The sequence below is a fragment of the Cydia fagiglandana genome, chromosome 22 (genome assembly GCF_963556715.1).
Source record: "Cydia fagiglandana chromosome 22, ilCydFagi1.1, whole genome shotgun sequence".
Taxonomy (NCBI): domain Eukaryota; kingdom Metazoa; phylum Arthropoda; class Insecta; order Lepidoptera; family Tortricidae; genus Cydia; species Cydia fagiglandana.
The window spans coordinates 13,865,750-13,887,314 of NC_085953.1; the positions used below are offsets into that span (position 1 = coordinate 13,865,750).

At 43.6% G+C, this 21,565-nt stretch overlaps 2 protein-coding genes across 2 annotated transcripts in view; both read left to right on the forward strand.

Moving 5' to 3' along the window:
- The window catches only part of LOC134675681 (trithorax group protein osa), an 87,596-nt gene that overhangs the window by 60,235 nt on the left and 5,796 nt on the right, over window positions 1-21,565 (forward strand). Inside the window, exons 9-19 of the mRNA XM_063534008.1 lie at window positions 6,178-6,292; window positions 8,004-8,169; window positions 8,524-8,741; window positions 8,909-9,124; window positions 9,316-9,723; window positions 10,007-10,199; window positions 16,522-16,597; window positions 16,768-16,859; window positions 17,004-17,280; window positions 18,115-18,334; window positions 20,133-21,485. Of these exons, the coding sequence (XP_063390078.1) occupies window positions 6,178-6,292; window positions 8,004-8,169; window positions 8,524-8,741; window positions 8,909-9,124; window positions 9,316-9,723; window positions 10,007-10,199; window positions 16,522-16,597; window positions 16,768-16,859; window positions 17,004-17,280; window positions 18,115-18,334; window positions 20,133-20,246 (2,095 nt within the window). The 3' untranslated portion in view covers window positions 20,247-21,485. The remainder of the gene's footprint in view (window positions 1-6,177; window positions 6,293-8,003; window positions 8,170-8,523; window positions 8,742-8,908; window positions 9,125-9,315; window positions 9,724-10,006; window positions 10,200-16,521; window positions 16,598-16,767; window positions 16,860-17,003; window positions 17,281-18,114; window positions 18,335-20,132; window positions 21,486-21,565) is intronic.
- LOC134675397 (uncharacterized) lies at window positions 11,142-12,302 on the forward strand. Its single transcript, XM_063533605.1, has one exon. It carries the CDS (start codon window positions 11,338-11,340, stop codon window positions 12,103-12,105), a length of 768 nt encoding a protein of 255 aa, XP_063389675.1. The 5' UTR covers window positions 11,142-11,337; the 3' UTR covers window positions 12,106-12,302.

Sequence of the window (21,565 nt, forward strand, 5' to 3'; positions counted from 1 at the left end):
ATTACTTATGCGAAACGTGAGTGAAATCTTTAAAAAATCCGTAGGAGTCGGATCAAAAACTGTAATTAAGTCCGACTCACGCTTGACTGTACATTTCTAATAGGTTTTCCTGTCATCTAAAGGTATAGACCTATTTTATGTATTTTTTCAAAATTTTAAACCTAGTAGTTTCGGAGATAAAGGGGGAGGGGGGAATAGTCATTTTTTGCCTATTTTCTTGAATAACTTTTAAACTGTTTATTCGAAAATTATAAAAAATATATATTTGAGATACTTACAATAAGCTCTTTCATTTGATATGTAACATGATATAGTTTGAAATTTTTTATTTTTTCATTTTTTCATTTACCCCCCAAAAGTGGCCCCCATGTTTAAAATTCATTTGTTTACAAACTTACATATGTGTACCAGATTTCAACTTGATTGGTCCAGTAGTTCCGGAGAAAATCGGCTGTGACAGACGGACAGACAGACAGACGCACGAGTGATCCTATAAGGGTTCCGTTTTTTCCTTTTGAGGTACGGAACCCTAAAAACAATAAAAAAAATTGTTTTCGGCGAAATTGACCTAAACTCATACAAACATTTTTTCCTTCTTTTGACCTCAGAAATAAAATCTTTCGCATTTCTTGAGGACACCTTGTATAATAAGTGTTATAAAATGAATATAACCTTTTTTACTAAGAATTTAATAAGGAACTATTTCTTTCATTGACACTTTTATCCTAAAATGTATACATGAGATCAAAAAAAGGAAAAGATGTAATATGTGTTTAGGTCAATTTCGCCAAAAACAAAATTTTTGTTTGGTTTTTATTTTTTAATTTTATGAATGAATTTGTATATAAAAATTAAATGCTATTGGTAAACTTGTCACTTAAAATGGTTTTTTTTTTTTCGTAAAACTTAGTTTTTGCAAAGTGTTACTTGTCACTTTTTGACATATCAATAAGGATATTTAGACTAAATCCCATAGTAGCAACATCGCCATCAAAAAGGCGTTTTGAACTATGTAACAATAGAAACTTGTTTTTTTTTATTGGTATTAACTCTGAAACTAGGCGAATTTCAAAAAAGTTTATAGGACATTTTTGTCTCTAAATGTGATCAGGAATACGCTGTTAAAATTATTCGGTTTCCTCATGTTACACCGTGTATAATAAATGAGTTTCGAACCCTAAGAAAAACTATGTTATTTCGAATTTTGACAAGCTAATACATGAATTAGGTGCATCATATAAAAAAAATGAATATGACCTTTTTTATTAAGAATTTATTAAGGATTATTTCTTTCCTTGACACTTTTTTCCTAAAATGTATACTTTCCTCAAAAAATGTAAAAAACTGTGAACCGGGACATATTTCATGCAAAAAGGGTGGGTTGCGTCAGGGGGAGGGGAAGGGACGCTAGTGTGCGTAAAGCACCATACCCTAAGGTATCATACTACATTCATAAAAGGCTGGCTATAATTAGTTTTTCAAAAAGCACAATTTGACCGAATATATGAAAGAGGGTCATTGTTGTTGTAAAAGGTGTGCAGGAAATGATACGTTTCTGCACTAGAGCAGTTTAGGTTCCAATTCCAAGTACGATTTTATTATTCTTTTTACAATAAGCAATTGAAATTTGGGTATAAATGGATTTGTTATACAATTTCCATTCTGATATTTGACTCCCCATTCCATAAATTACTTTTGGCCAAATTGTTAATTGAAAATACCTACTCTCAAAAATACCTACTCTCAAAAATACCTACTATAAAAATGTATTTAAAAAAACACATGCATTTTACTTTCCTCGTATGCGAAATGAAAAGTAGAGTGTTTTAACTCGGGTGAAAGGCAGCATTTTTGAAAAAAAACCAGGCAAGTGCGAGTCGGACTCGCGCACGAAGGGTTCCGTACCATAATGCAAAAAAAAAACAAAAAAAAAGCAAAAAAAAAAAAAACGGTCACCCATCCAAGTACTGACCACTCCCGACGTTGCTTAACTTTGGTCAAAAATCACGTTTGTTGTATGGGAGCCCCATTTAAATCTTTATTTTATTCTGTTTTTAGTATTTGTTGTTATAGCGGCAACAGAAATACATCATCTGTGAAAATTTCAACTGTCTAGCTATCACGGTTCGTGAGATACAGCCTGGTGACAGACAGACGGACAGACGGACGGACAGCGAAGTCTTAGTAATAGGGTCCCGTTTTACCCTTTGGGTACGGAACCCTAAAAATATCATCTACTAATGTTATTGTTATGCACAAGCAGAAGATATTATAGAATCTTGTTTATTTACAAGAAGATGACATTTCTCGACCTAATGTTAAATGTATGACTATGTTTTCTAAATAAATATATCATTATTATATGTCTTTCCCATCACGGAACAATGGTGTTCCGGACCTTTGGGAGGCGTGCGCGGAGCCGAAGCCAACACGTAGAGGCCCTTTTGACACTTTAATGAAATGTAAGGGGTACACCGAGCGGATGCTGCCCTTACCCGTGTCATGGGACGCACGCAGAGGCAGCACCCGCCAGGGTGTAAGGGCTATTGAGAGTTGATGAAATCTAAAATGAACTAGGTTATTGGGTGAAAGCGATGGACTAGTACTGAGCTATGGGGTAAAAAACCGGACGCCTGCCTAATAAAACGGTATGCAATTTTATTTCCGGCAGACGGTGACTCGCCCTCACAAGATGGGCCCCCACAAAAAAGCGACATCTAGGATGGCTCAAGGGCAACACCGGTGTGAGCGGCTCAGGGGTGTCGAGAGGTGTGCGCCGCTTTCTACCCAGTGGCTGTTAACAGCCACTGTGCCAACTCGCGTCTTATGCATATTTCACTTCCACCCCTGGAGCTTATAGCTCTAACGACTCCACTCTGGCCGGCCGGCTAAGGCAAGCCAGAGGCAGAGAATCCAATTATTATTATTATTATTTGTTTCTCCACTTTGGAATTCACGGGCCTACAAATCCCGGTCTTTTGATAGGCTTGCGTGGGGATATAGATCCAACACGTAGAGGCCCCTTGGAGAGCTTTAATGTCATGTAGAACGCCTGCTGGAACCCGTTCACAGGCGCAACAATAAACACTCATGAACCGGTCGCAGCAGGCATTGGGACTATTGCAGAAAAAGTGATTAGTATACCGGTCTATGGATTTGAAGTTTGGATGGACAATGAGACTGGGCTATTGTAGAGAAGTCCGGACACCTGCCATAACAATGCTAAAACACGTTATCGAGGCAGGTGGTGACTTGCCGCTGACTAGATGGGCCCCTGAAACTGCCGTCGCGAAGACGACCAGGAGCAACATCGGTGTGAGCAGCTCAGGGGTGTCGAGAGGTGTGCGCCGCTTTCTACCCAGTGGCTGTTAACAGCCACTGTGCCAACTCGCGTCTTATGCATCTTTCACTTCCACCCCTGGAGCATATAGCTCTAACGACTCCTCTCTGAACGGCCAATCAAGGCAAGCCAGAGCTGAGAGTCCTGCGGGTCCCTTTGGGGTCCACTCCGACCGACGAAGACACGCCGGAGACGGAGACCCTGACCGACTCTCGGGAGCACTCGGGTCCGTGGGGTCGTTACTCCCCAACAGCTCGCCACAAGCTGCCCTGCGGGCTTATTATTATTATTTGTATCTCCTTTTTTGGAATCACGGGCCTGTAAATCCCGGTCTTTTGATAGGCTTGCGTGGGGACACAGATCCAACACGTAGAGGCCCCTTGGAGAGCTTTTATGTCATGTAGAACGCCTGCTGGAACCCGTTCACAGGTGCAACAATAGACACCCGTGAACCGGTCTCAGCAGGCATTGGGACTATTGTAGAAAAAGAGAACAGTATACCGGTCTATGGATTGAAGTTTGGGTGGACTATGAGACTGGGCTATTGTAAAAGAGGTCCGGACACCTGCCATAACAATGTTAACACCGTCATCGAGGCAGGCGGTGACTCGCCGCTGACTAGATGGGCCCCTGAAACTGCCGTCGTAAAGACGACCAGGAGCAACATCGGTGTGAGCGGCTCAGGGGTGTCGAGAGGTGTGCGCCGCTTTCTACCCAGTGGCTGTTAATAGCCACTGTGCCAACTCGCGTCTTATGCATCTTTCACTTCCACCCCTGGAGCATATAGCTCTAACGACTCCTCTCTGGACGGCCAATGAAGGCAAGCCAGAGCTGAGAGTCCTGCGGGTACCCTTGGGGTCCACTCCGACCGACGAAGACACGCCGGAGACGGAGACCCTGACCGACTCTCGGGAGCACTCGGGTCCGTGGGGTCGTTACTCCCCAACAGCTCGCCACAAGCTGCCCTGCGGGCTTATTATTATTATTTTGTGTGTCATTTACATAATCTCGGGACCATGGGGTCCCGGACTTTTGGTAGGCGTGCGTGGGGCCGAAGCCAACACGTAGAGGCCCCTTGTAAATTGACAATTTACTCTAAGTGTGATGTGACACTAACCGACGATTACCCCTGTTTGCGCTATAGTAGTGCACCCAAGGACAAGCCCGGTTAGTGTAGGACTATTGCAAGAAAAAGGAACAAAAAGAACTGGGCTATTGGGTTGCGATGCTAATGGACTGGTAACTGTGACTATGGAAAAAACTATGGCACCTGCCTTAATCATATGTTATAAAAACACGAAAAATAGGCAGGTGGTGACTCGCCAACTCACAATATGGGTCCCCGAAAACGGCCGCTCGCACGGAGCGACAAGGGGACAACATCGCGTGAGCGGCTCAGGGTGTGGAGAGGTGTGCACCGCTTTCTACATAGCTAGGTATTTTAGTTTAAAAATCATTGTTACAATAAATATAGGCTTTTCCAGAGAACATTTACCGAAACGAAAGCAGAATTCACAAGGGTTTTCGGTGGACGACCGTAATGCGAATGATTGTTTGGACTGACCTTTCTATAAATATATAAATGTATTTTATTGTGTAATAATCATAATAATTATTAAGTTATATTAAATCTGGGAATGAAATTATATCAGAAAGGAGATTCTTAAATGAGTAGGTATACTCGTAACATGCTTTGTGCATTAAATATACCTCCCTCTATTGAGTGAAAATAAAACAAAATACACAGGTAATCTGTGTTGCGGTTTTAAAGTGCCATCTGTTACACCTTTGACAAATAAAAAATGATTACTTGTCAAATGAAGTCGCCATGTTAGAATTACACCGATACTATAAGCATCACTCACACAAACAAGCAATGAGGCAAAATTTTACCAATATTCAAAGGCTTTTTTCTTGATAATTTTAATCAAAATCTAGTATTTTTTTACGTTAAGCGAAGACAGAAATATATATACTACCCAAACATTACATATACAAGTGAAGAAACCCTATATAATAGGAGCTAGGGTGCCAAGAAAGTTGTATGATAATCGAGCAAGGAGAACCACCTTAAGATTTCTTATACCAAATCGCAATTGGGTATTTTTCCTCCCAACTCAACTATAATATTCATTTCGATACAGTTTAGTCAACTATAATGAAATTGACCAATCACAGCTCGCCGCGATCAAGAGGACGAAACAAAACCATAGCTCAAATTAATTATTTATTTTAGGTTGTATAGTAGAAACAATTGGTTCATAAGTCAGAAACGCGCATGTGACACCCTTAATATAGCAACATCCATAGCCTACGAAAACCACTGTCTCCATAGGCTACGGTGGCTAAAATCGAGAAAACAACTGTCTAAAAATTGAATTTAGCGCTACACAAGTACCAGGGCCTCATGAGTTACGAGAAGGTGTCGTTGACTAACGCGCCGGGCGCGGGCGCGGCGGCGGGGTCGCGTACCAGTATGAAGGTATCGCGGCTGCTCGCGTATCTTACAAATAGCTGTATACTTTTGGTTTGGTTTGTTTGTATGATTCTACTAGTTTAAAGTATTATACAATCGTGATATAATAGAGAGATTTTCAGTCGAGTACCGTGTTTAGGCAATGAAGCTTGCTGAGTTGCCTAAGTAAGGTACGAGATTGAAAAACACGTTTAAAGCACTCCAAGCGTCACAAATGAAATAAAATGAAGTCTATGAAAAAATGTCGATGTCGCCCCAAGTTGTCAACTGACGCAGTCGGCGGCAACTTGTTTCCATACTTCTGGCCTGAGGCGTCCATGATGTCTTTCCGAATACGCACCAATGTAATATTTGTCCCCAGGCCCGAGGAGCAACAGTTCCTGCTACAACAACAACAACAACAGCAGCAGCAACAACAGCAGCAACAGGTTAGTGATGTTATGTTCTCGGAGAATGCCTGTCAATACAGTCCCAGAGTCATTTTTGCAGTTTTGAATTTGGAATCTTATTGTTTTCTATTATAGTTCAAAATTCTATTTCATTTTGTCAATCCTTTTAAAAAGGGACATCTGGACTTCGGAGGATGCGTAATAAGTAACCCGACCGAATGAGGATAAATGCGCAATCATTTGGATTGCTTTACCTAAACTTGTTCGAGGTTCGATATTAAAAAAAAAACCGGCCAAGTGCGAGTCGGACTCGCGTTCCAAGGGTTCCGTACATTACTAAATTTTTAACAATATATTTTTTATATATATGTCGGAGAATGGCTGAAATGTGCCATCTATCGTCTTCAAGAGGCATTCTATCATGCAAACTTTGACAAATAGAGCAAACTAGGGTGTTACGTACACCTGAGTGGCGTTCGACGCAGTCCCGCCAAGACGTCATAGAGTGCGCTGTTAAAACAATTGAAGTCCAGAACAATTGAAGTTATGCTGTCAATGAATCTTCAGAAGAAGCACTATGAGAACGAACGGGAGAAGATGACGTCTGTGGCGGCTCCTGGGTCAAATCCACTGGTTTGCTTAAGATAAGAAACGTATCGCGTGCTGTGATTTGTAATGAGTCTTGTGCAGTAAAGTTTGTGAGTCGAACATCGTATTTCATTGAAGGCCCTCGTCATCCACGATTGAAGGTTCTAATGTGCTGCCGATAGTATGATACGGCCACAAACAACCCGTACGTTTAAAAAACCCGTAGGGGCCGGATCAAAAACTAAGTAATTGGTCCGACTCACGCTTGACTACATATTTCTAATAGGTTTTCCTGTCATTTATAGGTAAAGACCTATTTTATGATTTTTTTTTCAAAATTTTAGACCCAATAGTTTCGAAAATAAAGGGTGGGGGGAATGGTCATTTTTTGCCTATTTTTCTTGAATTACTTCTAAACTGTTTATTCTAAAAATTATAAAAAAATATGTTTGAGATTCTCACATTGAGCTCTTTCATTTGACATGTAACACGATATAGATTGAAAAACTTTATTTTTTGATTTTCTCATTTACCCCCCAAAAGTGGCCCCCATGTTTAAAATTCATTTGTTTACGTTACATGTCCGTCTTCAGGTCACAAACTTACATATGTGTACCAAATTTCAACTTAATTGGTCCAGTAGATTCGGAGAAAATAGGCTGTGACAGACGGACAGACAGACAGACAGACAGACAGACGCACGAGTGATCCTATAAGGGATCCGTTTTTTCCTTTTGAGGTACGGAACCCTAAAAAGAACAATTCTTCCTCCTCCCCTGTTCTTAGTCGACCTGTCTGGAGTGTCTGGCCTAGTCGGAAGTACCTCAGCCTATGAAGCTGGTGGTCCTGGGTTCGAATCCCGGTAATGGCTTTTATTTGTATGATGAGCACCAGGAGCACGAATATTTGTTGCGGATTCATGTGTGATAAGAGCCTTACAGCGTCATTTACATAGATGATATATTAAAGTTTCCCTCCTCGTCTTTATTATCTTAATAAATATAATAAAGCAAAATTGTGTTTTATTTTTGCATAAAACAAACGCTTTTTTTATTTACTCTAAATACAAAATTTTAATGTCAAACGTGAGATTATTGGTCGAGACAAGTCTCACGACATCCCACCAGGGGCCGGGGATGATGAATGGATACCCCCTCGCCTCTAGGACCAAAGCAAGTGTCAGAGTGTAACGGCGGTTGTCTGTTTGTAGGTGCATGATATGTTAACGGAATGTTTGCCCGGGCAGGCGCAGGGCGCCGGCATGCTGCCGCCGCTGGCGGGCGCGCTGCACGACCAGTTCCCCGCCGCGCCGCCGCCCGCGCCGCAGAACCCCGACATGGACATGATGGCGGAGTACCCGCCCTACTTCCAGCACGGTAACCTTTCACTTCATCTTCAACAGGTACATAATAAGGGTTCTCAAAATTCGAGGGTCGAAGTTACAGAACAGGCAAGAGAATTTTAAGACCAAATTATGTACTGTTGCACATTATATTTTTTCATGACAGCAGCAAATACGTACAAAATTATAAATTATGTTAAATCGTGCCACCTTATAGGTTTCGATCTCCGGGGGATGAACGTACGTACGTTTCGTGAAGCGTCATCAGGAGCCTCATATTTCCATGAAACAGCTCGCAGCGTATTAATTTTCATCAACCGGAGACTTTATACTATACCCTACAAATCGTAAAGTAAACGGGAATTTAACGTGTTTGTATCGTTATCAGGGGGCAACATGGAGTCCGGGATGGAAGTGTCAGCGCCGCTCGGTCTGGCGCGCTACTCGTCGCCGGGCCCGGGCGGGGCGGGGCCGGGGTCCGGTACCGGTCCGGGCCCGGGCGGCGGCGGGTTCCCGGCGGCGTCGCCGCGCGGCGTGTACGCGTCGCCGCGCTCCGCCGGCTACTCGCCGGGGCCGCAGCGGCCGCAGGGCACGCCGCAGCCGCAGGTAACCACCGGTCCCCATTTTCCTCCCTATTCTTCTCTCCCTATTACAAAAGTTTGAATCTTGTCGAACGAATGTACCGTCTAAATCGTATCGGCCCAAGTTTTCATAGACTTAAATCCGCTCCTACTACTCTACTCTGCCTTATTGAACGTTATATCGTGTCCCAGCAGTACCCGTCGTCGCCGGCGGCGTTCTCCGCGCCGTCGCCGCCCCGTAACAACCCGTACGGGTCGCCGGCGCGAGGCGGCGTGGTGGGTACGGGGTACCCGGGCCGCAGCCCGCTGTACGCCGCCAGCCCCGCGCCCTACAGCCACGCCGCCGGCTCGCCGCACCTGCGCCTCGAGGACGGCTACGACCACCGCCAGCCCGAGCCGCAGTCGCAGGTACTGGTGTCTGCCGACACACGGCGGCCACGGAATGCACGCCCTGTCGCGTGCACTTTCGTCATAGTTTTGATACTGAAGAAAATTACTTGTTTAGTTCGACTCACTTTGCTCTTTCCACGTTTATTTATAGAAGGAAAAAGGAAAAAGAAGCTTCACTCCCGATATTGATTAGCCGTATTTGTCCACAGACCCCGCGACCGTACTCGCGCTCGCCCGCGCCGCTCGCCGCGGGCGCCGCCTTCCCCGCGGCCTCCCCCGCCGCGCACTCTTACACCCCCTCCCCCGCACACACCCCCTACAGCCAGCACTCCTCCCCCGCGCCGCGCACTCCCAACGCCGCGTACCCCTCGCACCCCTCCCCCGCGCCGCTGCCGCCCTTACCGCACCGTTCCACGGGCAGCGCCGGATCGTTCGCCGGGGAGTTGTCCAGCGATATCGGCGCGGCGATATCTTCGCCGAACGCCTCACCGGGACTCACGTTGGACTTCGAGCCGCCTCACGCCGGGGAGAGTCGCGAACGGGAGCGATCGCCGCTCGGATCTACTGACATGCATCCGGGCAGCGGCAGTGATGAGTCGCTACAGGATTATAATAAGGTTGGTTCGCTGAAACACGCATAACGGTATCTATTTTTCATATGCTATACGATATCACTAAATATTTTATTTTTTAATTTTGGTATACGATAAAAACTATACTTTACTAGAAGATCATCGGGCAAGTAATTCTGCAATCGTTTTACGACTTAATAGAACTAGTTTTTGGTTTAACTACTTGACCGGCCCACTACCAACCGAACTGCATATCCTGGTCAGGGCACCAAATTGTAACGACCCCCCTCTAAAATTATCGACGATTAACCTTTATGTGATCTCTCAGCAGGCGAACTCCGGCGTGAGCGAGATGTCGCCGGGTGGCGTCGGCGTCAGCAACGTCGGCGGCGGCGGCGTGGCGTCGAGCTCGTTCGGCGCGGGGCTGTACGACGGCGCCGAGCGCCTCGCCTACCCCCACCACACGCCGCATGCGCTTCACGACCCCACACATAAAGACCATTACCACTACCGTGACCAAGGTACGAATTATATAAACTGCTTCTGTCACTTCTATAACAAATTAACCCTTATTACAGCGATTATTTCAGTTCGGCATTGTAATCTACATAACCTCACTTCTCAACTTTGACACATGACGTGACATGACACGGACAGGTTAAAGCAAAGTGCCATACTTTACATTAAAATTAAATTAAATTAAAAATATTTTATTTCGGACAAAATATCCATATTCATCACTCATATATACATCACTCACCTTCGGTTTGCCGACGATATCGTAGTCATGGCAAAGTCGATGGAGGAACTCAGCATGATGCTCGATGACCTCAATCGAGTTTCACAACGGGTGGGCTTGAAAATGAACATGGACAAGACGAAACTTATGTCAAATGCCAATGTTGTGCCCATCCCAGTCTCTGTTGGGAACTCGGTACTCGAAGTTGTTGACTCGTACATCTACCTAGGACAAGTAGTCCAATTAGGTAGGTCCAACTTCGAGAAGGAGGTCAACCGCCGAATCCAACTCGGTTGGGCAGCGTTCGGGAAACTACGTAATGTCTTTTCGTCCGACATACCTCAGTGCCTCAAGACGAAAGTCTTTAATCAATGTGTGTTACCAGTGATGACTTACGGCTCCGAAACGTGGTCTTTCACTATCGGCCTCATCTCAAAATTCAAAGTCGCTCAACGAGCTATGGAGAGGGCTATGCTCGGAGTTTCTCTGCGTGATCGAATCAGAAATGAGGAGATCCGTAGACGAACTAAAGTCACCGACATAGCTCACCGGATTAGCAAGCTGAAGTGGCAATGGGCAGGCCACATTGCGCGCAGAGAAGATGGCCGATGGGGTCGAAAAGTGCTCGAGTGGAGACCACGGACTAGCAAACGCAGCATAGGACGTCCACCCACAAGATGGCTTTTTTTTTTGGGCGGTAGGCGTAAGTGGTATATCAGTCTAGAATAATTTATTGGAATAATTATAAATTACTTACTTTTTGACGCCTCCATCACTCTTAAATCAAAGTTTAACTTGTAATAGCACACTAGTATTATTTGCAGCACTGTAAATGCAATAGTTCTTTGATATTACCACTTGCTATCCTGTTGGTCATCCTACTGTCATAGTTATAACCTATTCAAACACAACAAAACACTATGGCAAACTATTTGGGCATTGCGGCAGCGCAGAAGTCACTGGAGGCCAGTGTGAACAGGATGTTCGCCGAGTTTGAGGCCAAACTTAACAAATCACCGGCAGTAAAGGTAACAGTGGCAAGCCTGAGTGAAGAGTTTGTCACCTTCAAGGAGCAGACTCTGTCCATGTTAAAACTTCTTCGGGACCAAATTCAAGTGCTCAGCGACACACAAGATGCTTGGGAAATGAGTCATCGCAGGAAATATCTCCTCTTTAACCGTGTTCCGGAAGATCCCGCTGAAGCTGTCAGTTCGCGCATTGCAAGCATCATCACCGAGCAGCTCAAGATCCCTGGCATTGATCCTGCTTCATTTAAGGCCTGCCATAGGCTTGGTAAGAGTTCAGCCGATCACATTAGGCCTATTCTAGTGCGGTTCAATGACATGCATGTAAAAACTGCAGTCTGGAGGAAGAAGACTTCATGCAAAGGATCCGGATACACTATTTCCGAGTTCCTTACTCCTCGGAGGCAGGCGCTGTTTATCCAGGCACGTAAGGCTTTCGGCATGCGAAGCTGCTGGTCGCAAGATGGCATCATTTTCGTCAAATTGGCCTCCGGCCGGCGCGAGCGCGTTGGATCTGAAGAGGATATAGAGCGCCTGAAGCAGCCAATTAGCAGCGTACAGCCACCGCTGTCGTCTTCTACTCCCGAGCCCGGTGCCGCTGCTGCGTTGAATGCCGGGTCGGGTACCCTCGACTGTGAAACCATCAAGTCCAAGCGCAGATGAAGTCGATGTGTTCATTTGATATAATTATGCTCGTGTTTTTGCCTACTTTTAACTTTGTGTTGATGCTATTTATTTAATTATCTCGTTTTTACTATGGCAGCAAGCGCTTGAAGCGCTTTTTGTATAACATGTTGAGTAACTTCCACTCCCTAACATTTATTTGTTCTTACCCACTTTATTTTTGTGATTTCTCTTTGTTTTTCATTTGATTATTTGACGTATGACGTTTGTGACATTAGTTACGTCAACCTACTAGTAAGTTTGTTTGAGACTTTGTTTAAACCTCTTACGTTATATTATCTCACAATATTTAATTCTAGTTGCTGTCTTAGTGTAAATGTATGCTGCCATTTAATTTAATTTAATTCAATTTATTTCTTTAGGTAATCTAATTCTGTATCTTTCTCCTTGTTTGTGATCTCACAGGATAACCAGCAGGATAAGCGGGATTGTGTGGCCATTTTGTAACCACAACTTCATGCTTTATTAATTATTACTCTTGCATTTACATTTAGGTATATTTTTAGTTATAGCGTATATATAGTATCTTTTTTTATTATATTCATTTATTTTATATTTATGTCAGATAACGAAAACGAATCCTTTTATTCTGCTAGCGATGATAGTTCTATGTTCCATTCTTTATGTTCCCCCGATAATTCTCTTACACTGGGTGCTCTTGTGGCTCGCGAATTTCATAACTCTCGTCATTTCAATGTGTGTCACATTAACGCCCAGAGTATCCCCTCTCACTATAATGAGCTTTTAAACAGTTTTCAAAGCGGATGTGTCCATGCGATTCTTGTTTCGGAGAGTTGGTTGAAACCCACCCTAAACTCAACGTCTTATGCCTTGCCTGGTTATGTTTTAATCAGAAACGACCGGACTGGCAAGGGCGGTGGTGGTGTTGCCATTTATCTCAGAAGTTCCATTCCGTACAAAATTCTATCTGTAACTCGTTCGCTGTACTCTGGCAAAGCGGAATGGATATTTCTCGAGATAAATGTCAAAGGGGTTAAAGCCGTTTTGGGCGTAGTTTACTGTCCCCCTACCATTGATTACTTCTCTGATCTAGAGCACATTCTCGAGTCCCTGAGCGCAGATTACACACATCACCTGATCATGGGTGATTTAAACACTGACCTTTGCAAAGACACTCCACAATCGCGTAAATTGATATCTATTCTTCATTCAGTTAGTTTTTCTGTACTACCCCTGGCTCCTACCCATCATACTGTCTCTTCTGACACCTGGTTGGATGTCATTCTTACTTCATCTCCTGGTCTCATCGCAAAACAGGGTCAGCTCTTAGCTCCTGGTTTTTCGCACCATGATCTCATATTTGCTTCGTATAAAATCAAGCCACCTAAATGTAAACCTGTACTGATAAACATACGTAGCTTTGCTAAGGTTGATTCTGCTGCTCTTTTAAAGGACGCCGCGTCCATTGACTGGTCACCTGTGCTCTCCGCCTCAACAGCTGACGCCAAGGTTTCTCTTTTTAACGCTGCCACTCTGAAACTTTTTGATAAACATGCACCCGTTCACACCGTACGAGTCAAGCGGCCACCGGCCCCTTGGATCACAGAGAGTGTCCGTCTGGCTATGAGGAAGAGGAACCGAGCTTTTAGTCTCTTTAAGCGTGCTCGCACTGACGAGAACTGGAAACTTTTTAAGATTGCCCGTAATCGCTGCAACCAGGTGGTGCGTACAGCGAAGCGACGGTTTATTCATGACAATGTGTCCTCCTCGTCTATGGCCGATGTATGGAAGTTTATCAAGTCACTTGGTCTGGGAAAACCTGCAAGTGGGTTCAGCAATGATACTTTCTCACTTAATGATCTCAACAGACACTTCTCTTCTGCTGTTACTCTCGACAATCGGATTAAGGCTACCACTCTCTCTAACATTTCGTCTCTTTCCTCCCCTGTCTCAGATTTTTTCTCTTTTTCTCCCGTTTCTGTCTCTGATATAAAGACCATAATAAAAGCAATCAAGTCTAAAGCCGTGGGCTGGGATGATGTCAGCCGTTTTATGATTCTATCCGTTCTCGACTGTGTGCTTCCTACATTAGCTGACATCATCAACTGCTCACTGGCCAATGGCGAATTCCCTTCCCTTTGGCGTAAGGCTTTTGTTATTCCACTGCCTAAAGTTAGTAATCCCTCCACTCTTAGCAATTTCCGGCCAATCTCTATCCTCCCTTTTCTCTCTAAGATAGCTGAAGCGGTGGCTCACAAGCAATTGTCCCTTTTTATTCACTCCCATAACTTGTTAAGTCCCTTACAGTCAGGTTTCCGTCCTAGTCACAGCACCTGCACTGCGCTTCTTAAGGTGACGGAAGACATCAGACAGGGCATGGAGAACCAAATGGTCACGATACTCGTTTTAATAGATTTCTCCAACGCATTTAATACCGTAGACCATGATATCCTCCTTGCCCTGCTCAAACATCTGAATGTGTCTCCGACAGCCCTTAACTGGTTCGCGACTTATCTGGGTGGTCGCCAACAAGCGGTTAGGCTTGACAAGTCTCTATCTGATTGGTGTGATCTTGCGACTGGCGTGCCTCAAGGCGGAATTTTGTCTCCGCTCCTTTTTTCCACCTTCATAAATTTTATCACACCTGGCCTTCGTTGTTCCCACCACCTGTATGCCGACGATCTGCAGCTTTACGACCAGTGTGAAGTGACTAATATTTCGAGTTCGATTGATAGGCTCAACCTGGACCTATTGCACATCCAACAGTGGTCTGAGCAGTATGGCCTTTATGTGAACCCGTCTAAGTGCCAGGCCATCGTTATTGGCAGTTCTCGACAGGTGGCCAGACTGGACTTTGACACTATTGCACCAGTAAACTTTAACGGATCACCAATACAATTTAGTCACAGTGTTAAGGACCTAGGCATTATGCTCGACAGTTCGTTGGATTGGAAAGCGCAGGTTTCTGAGGTCAGCCGAAAAGTTATGGGTTCTCTTCATTCACTAAATAAGCTAAAGCACTTTTTGCCTATCAAGACTAAAATTCTCCTTATAAACACTCTAATTCTACCTATAATTGATTATGGTGATGTGTGTTATCCTGACCTAACTGAAGAACTTCTCAATAAGTTGGATCGCCTTCTCAATAACTGCATTCGTTTCATTTTTTGTCTGCGTAAACACGATCATGTCTCTTCATACCGCTCCCAGCTTGGCTGGCTTCCCATCCGTCAACGACGCAGTGTTCGCATGCTGTGCACTCTATACTCTGTCCTCAACGATCCACACTCTCCTGTATACCTCAGGTCCCTCTTTCAATACTACGGCGTTTCTCGCAACCGTCAGCTTCGCTCTTCTGGCAATATGTCCTTATCCATCCCTCCACATCGCACTGGCTTTATGTCAGATTCGTTCTGCGTGCAGGCAGCGCGCCTTTGGAACCGACTCCCCCTTAGTATTAAAAATGCCCCAAACAAGTTCGCTTTTAAGAAATCGTTACGTGCTTTCTTTGCTGGTAGAATGAAGGATTCCTAGTTTTAGTTATATAAGTTATATATTTTATTGTATATATTTAATGTTAGGTATATATATATATATATATATATATATATATATATATATATATATATATGTATATTTATATTTATATTATATGTATCGTGTATATTTTGATGTGCTTGTGTATGTATGTTAAAATTCCTTAAATTAGCGTTGCGTTCTTATATTAAATTTTGTTAGTAGTAGTAGCAGTTGCACCGCCCACAATCTCTCTGCTTTGCCTTAAGGTTGACTGGTAGAGAATGCTTTTGGCATTAAGTCCGCCTTTTGTACGATAAGTTTTCTTTTGTGCAATAAAGTTTAAATAAATAAAATAAATAAATAAAGATGGACGGACGACCTTGTTAAAGCCGCCGGAAGACGCTGGATGCGGGTGGCTTCCAACCGGTACGAATGGAGGTCCAAGGGGGAGGCCTATGTTCAGCAGTGGACGTCTTATGGCTGAGATGATGATGATGATGATGATCCATATTCTATACAACATAAATAAATTACAAAAACACAAACAATAGATTTCCAGAATTTCACAAAATAAATTAAATAATATAATTAAAAATATTTTTTACTTTGTATACATTCTTCCTCAGTCACTCACATTATATTAGATTAAACAATTAAAAAAAATTAAAAACGACTACATAATACACATTCCTAAATAAAATACACATTCCTAAATAAATTAAATTAAATTACAAATTCTTTTTACTTATAAGTTCTTTCTGGTCATACTGGGCAAGTCATTAAAAAAGTCAACAATATCGTTTATTTTCTTACAACTATACGCCAGTTATCGAGGGATATAATTAAAACGTGTAATTTATGATGTATCAGTTGTACCTTTGTACTAAAATTAATATTGTATTTATTCCATTTCAGGAAGCAACTTGGGTGACAGTCCACGATTAGACCACTTACAACAGCATCCATCCATGTATTCTAGCAATTTTAATAGGTAACACTTAGTTTATAGTAAAATTGTGCTATTATCATAAATTATAAAATTTTATATTCCGTTTAGACTTTTAGGATTTTTTGTGAATGGGTAAAACGTAATGAAGGTGCAATTAAACCAAAGTCTTAAATATCTTAGCCTATATATTATTGATACCATTCTGTGTTCAGATCGACGCCGGAGGGCGGAGGTGAAGGGCCGTTCTCTCCGCACGCGCCCGCTTTCCGCCCACCAGAACACACGTCGCACTCGCGACCACCCGGTATGTATTTACTATATGAGTAAATAAAAATATCGTATACTTTTTTATCTTTTCAAGATAATTATATAAATGTTCTATGTAAATATATTATATATTACTAACATTACACAACTCGACGGGCGATAACACCTAATCATTTGACAGGATCGCCGGGAGAGTTCGCGGGCGGCGCCAAGCCGAAGCCGCAGGACGTCGCGTCCAAATCCCTCTCGGGGCTGGAGTCGCTCGTGGACCAGATCCCGTCCATCGCGGAGGGCCCGGCGGGGGGTGCGGGGGGTGCGGGCGGTGCCGGGGCGGGGGTGGGCGGCCCCGGCGCGGCGCCCACGCCCGAGCCGGCGGCGCCCGTGGCCGCGCTGCCGGAGTACGCGCCGGCGCTGTACCCGCCCTACGGCTACGGCTCGCCCGCCTACGCCAACAACGGGTCAGTATCGCCCCGCCCGGCCCCGCAGCAGCAGCTCTACTACGGCTCCTACAACAACGGGTCAGTGTCCCGGGTGGTGTGGCGCGCGACTGATCCCTTCCGAGGGCTATGGAACGCGCGTTCCTTCCTGAACCTGGCCGTATGACGGTCGGCGTCGGCGTCGAGCGAGCGCGCGTTTCGTGGCCGAGGTGTCGGTGCTTCTAACTTTAATTGGATTTGTGGTGATTGCCTGACATGGTTCTATTTCAATTCTTTAATTATTTTTTTCTCCTCTGACTCTTACAATTACGGATCAGTAGCAGTGTTTCGCTAACTGACTACTAGCTACTTGAGCTTCTAGCCCTAATCGCATGACGCCGAAGTATGATGGGTTGGTGGGTTTGTGGCGACAAATTAGATTTAATTGCTATTTTGTGATAAATATAAGTTTTTGTATATCTGCACAAAATGTTATGATATTAGAATTCGGCTCACGTCGTGTCACATGCACGAAAACCGAAGTAAGACTCATACTGACACTATACCTACTGACCTGTGTTGCATTCAAAAACATCACTAAAATATCCTGTTCACGGCACCAAATTAAATCAATGTCTATCATTATTATAGTTATTAAATAAACGTCATAAACATGAAAACAATTATAAAAGTTTATTTCGTTTTAATTACAATTTAAATAAGCACCTTAAGCACTCGTATCACAAATAGTTTAATAATGAAGGTTGCGCGTATTGAACCACGATGTTTACTTTCTAACAATACAATTTGCTACATATGATCGATAGTGACCTCGAGCTCTTAACGTGATGTGACGTAGCTATGGTACGATTGCAGGTACGGCGCGCCGTTCGTGGGGTACGGCGGCGGCTGGGGCGGGCAGCTGATGCGGCCGACGCCGGGCTACCTGTCGGAGTGGCAGTATGGCTACACCGGCGTGCCGGGCGTGCCCGGCGTGGCGTCCGTGGCGTCCGTGGCGTCGGTGGCGGGCAGCTACGCGCCCTACAACGCGCCCTACTACAATGGATACGCGCCGCCCCCGGCACATCATCAGCAGGTGAGTTTCGACGCCATGTTTGTTTACTATTCTTAGAAATCTAGATTTGGAATGCTTTTTTGTTTGATCACATTTGAGATTAGGGTCGAATTAGGCTAATATACACGCACATTACATTACAAGATAAACACGGTAGCGGCAAGATCTATCATTAGATCATAACTGTTGATTTGATAAATCTGGTCACGATAACGGCTTTAGCTATTCCGACTTATGAAGATGAAAATTTAATTTAACTTACTTTTTGATAACTAAGTTAAATGACACATACATAAAATATTCCTTAAACGGATTTTCCTATTGAGAAATTTTTAGAACGATTAACTATAAGTAGCTAGTAAAGGTTGTGGGCCACACACGCAGTGTAGCATCTCCCAATGTGACGTTTAACTACATTCCAGTCTCTCGCGGCGCACTTCCCCGGCACACAGTAACTGCTCGTTTCTGCTCAAGTTTTATTTGCAAACCAGGAGGTATGTACAGTACAGGTATTACGGTCATATACGGACTGAACACGGTTGTCACACTGACGGATCGGCACGGCGCTCCGGCGCGAGCGAGACGGCGCTACCCACGGAAATAGCATCCTGCTCGGAGCGGCGTGCGGATACAGTCAATGTGAAGACCGCCTAACACATTTTGTCTTTTTTATTCCTTAAAGTTGAAGATTAGTGACACTAATGCTCACAATTTTTGAATACCTGAGATCAAAATTTTTGTATAAGGCTTTTCTTATAACCTAACTGCCTGGACAGCATTGTTTCGCTATTGCTAAATAAATAAATAATTTATCGGAATAGCAAAGTAATATTGTTTTACCAATTAAAAATGTGCCTATTTTCCTTAAATTTCTGATCTATTGGGAGCAGAGGAGACAGTTTAGGTTCTTACGTCTGTATATGATCCGTAAAGCAGTTTATACTAACATTTATATGGTTGGGGATTATTCTTATGGCGTCGGTTGTTATAAGGTATTTTTATTTAAAATTTGTAGGATGCTTTCTTGTGCTCGGTGAAAGATCCATTAGACACAGCGATTTACTTTTATCTAGTTTGCTGTCTATTTTTTATTTTATGTAATTAAATGCTCTAACGGATTTTTGTAAAACCTAGCCGTAGAAACTCTTCTTTAACCCCTTAAGTTTAAATATGGAATATCGATGAAACAGAAGTATTTTTTTTACATATTTAGGTACAGGTACGCTACAAGTAGACTAAACTATTTTTCGCAAGCGGCAGCTCTGTATCTATTTAAATGAAGGAAAGAGAAGGAAACATTCCAATCGTGTCACGGAACTGTTTCTATTGAATGTTTACTTTATCATAGTTGTAGAGCTTGTATTTTGTAACTTTTACTTATAGCTGCTATCATTGGCATATGATATGAGTTACGTAAGCGACACTTTGGTGGAATTCATCCATGACGGAAAATAAGGTGATTAAATATGCTTCATAAATTAGTGTACATTATTTGGCGAGGCGCTATGCTAAATTATATCCCTACATATACAAGCTGTGCACTGTGGGACGACGCTATACCTACTTGTGGGTGGACACGAAATTAATTTTCTACTGCTTTTGGAGCACAAAATTTCGTAAAATTTGGCAGGAACGCCTAAACAGCTTCCCAAGATCCTTACTACACGTCATAGATTTTTGTTAGGACAAAAAAGGGTATCGTTGAAAAACAGGAAATTCTCATGTCCACCTACAAGTGTGGTGTCAATAGGCCTCAACTCGTGTCGGTTGTGGAGGAGACCGTCGTATGTGTGATGTATGTCGTTGTGTGTTGTTGCAGGCGCACTACCTGTCGCCGCCGTCGCTCATGGAGCTGCACAAGAGCGGCGAGGCGGCCGCGGCCGTGCCCGCCGTGCCCTCCGTGCCCTCCGTCGGCTTCGGCGGCTTCTGCTAGCCGCCACCCGGCGCCATCCGGCACCAAGCCGGCACGGACACGCATCCGGCACGGAGAGACCGAGTTCTGACGGAGCGGATATCATGTAGCAAAAATTAAATGTCATTTGGGAGAGGATTTTATCGACGTTTTTAGCCATGATTTTGATTGTGACTTGAATATTAATTACTGATTGTGCTGTAATTATTGACATATCTATTTAATAATAAAACGACTCGATACAGTGTCACTCGTCATTTCATTAGCTAAACAGACACACTGCCAATGTGTTTCGATCTGATATTACAATTAACAGAATTTTTGAAAATAATTTACATGCTGGAACAGTTTTCAACAACGAAAAGCGTATGAATTATCGTTTGTTCTGATTGAAACTAAACACAAAACAGTTTGTGATGTATAATTTAACAGTCGATAAAATAAAGTACTCTTCCTTATGAGGTTTAATTATTGCGACTCCCGCGCTCCGTTCATGGCCCTTATTTGTAAATATTGTATCTTTTGTCCATCACATTTTGTATTAGGTAGATTGTTTTCGGTCGTACGCCGGCGGGGCGGCGTTGCACTGTGAAGGGGATATTCGGAGTCTTGCCAGTGAAGTTTCGCGTTCTAGTCACTTACTAATTCGTGTGGGCTAGTCAAATTTGGAAATAATGTCACCGCCTCCCCGCGGGCAGCCGAGCTCGGCCTATGATGCGTATACTTTTTTTTAGTTTAGTTCCCGCGTTTGCGGTATTTATAAAGCGATTTTAGCATTTTTATATACAACGGAATATATTTTTATTGTTGCCGCTTGTCGGCCATTTTGTCGTCGCGGTCGGTGACCTCTCGTGTACACTTTTATTATATGTATTTTTGGCATGCGATGATGTGCGAATTCTATACTGCCTTTTAAAATTATGTTTAATGAAAATTTTTTTTATTTATTTAATTTATTTATATAATGTATTACTCGCGACAGTTGCTCGATTACAAGGTTAAAGTCTAGAGGTGACCGACCGGACAGAGAAGCTACCGTCCGCCGCCGCGCCGGACCGTGCGGCACCGTACCGCGCCGGACCGGACCGTACCGGATCGTGTCGGGCGGCGGACTCGGGGCGTCACAACTCTTGTACAAAATTCTTAACTTAGTGAAATGAAGTCTTTTCTTTGCACAAACGATTAAAGTCTTAAGTATAAGGTAAAAACGAAATAACATACGTAAGAAAGACATATACGTTAATGATAGGTTACCGGGAGGTATAAAGGCTTGGCCACATACAGAGCGCGACGCAGCGCCGCGTCCGCGCCGCGTCCACGCCGCGCGACCGCGGCACATG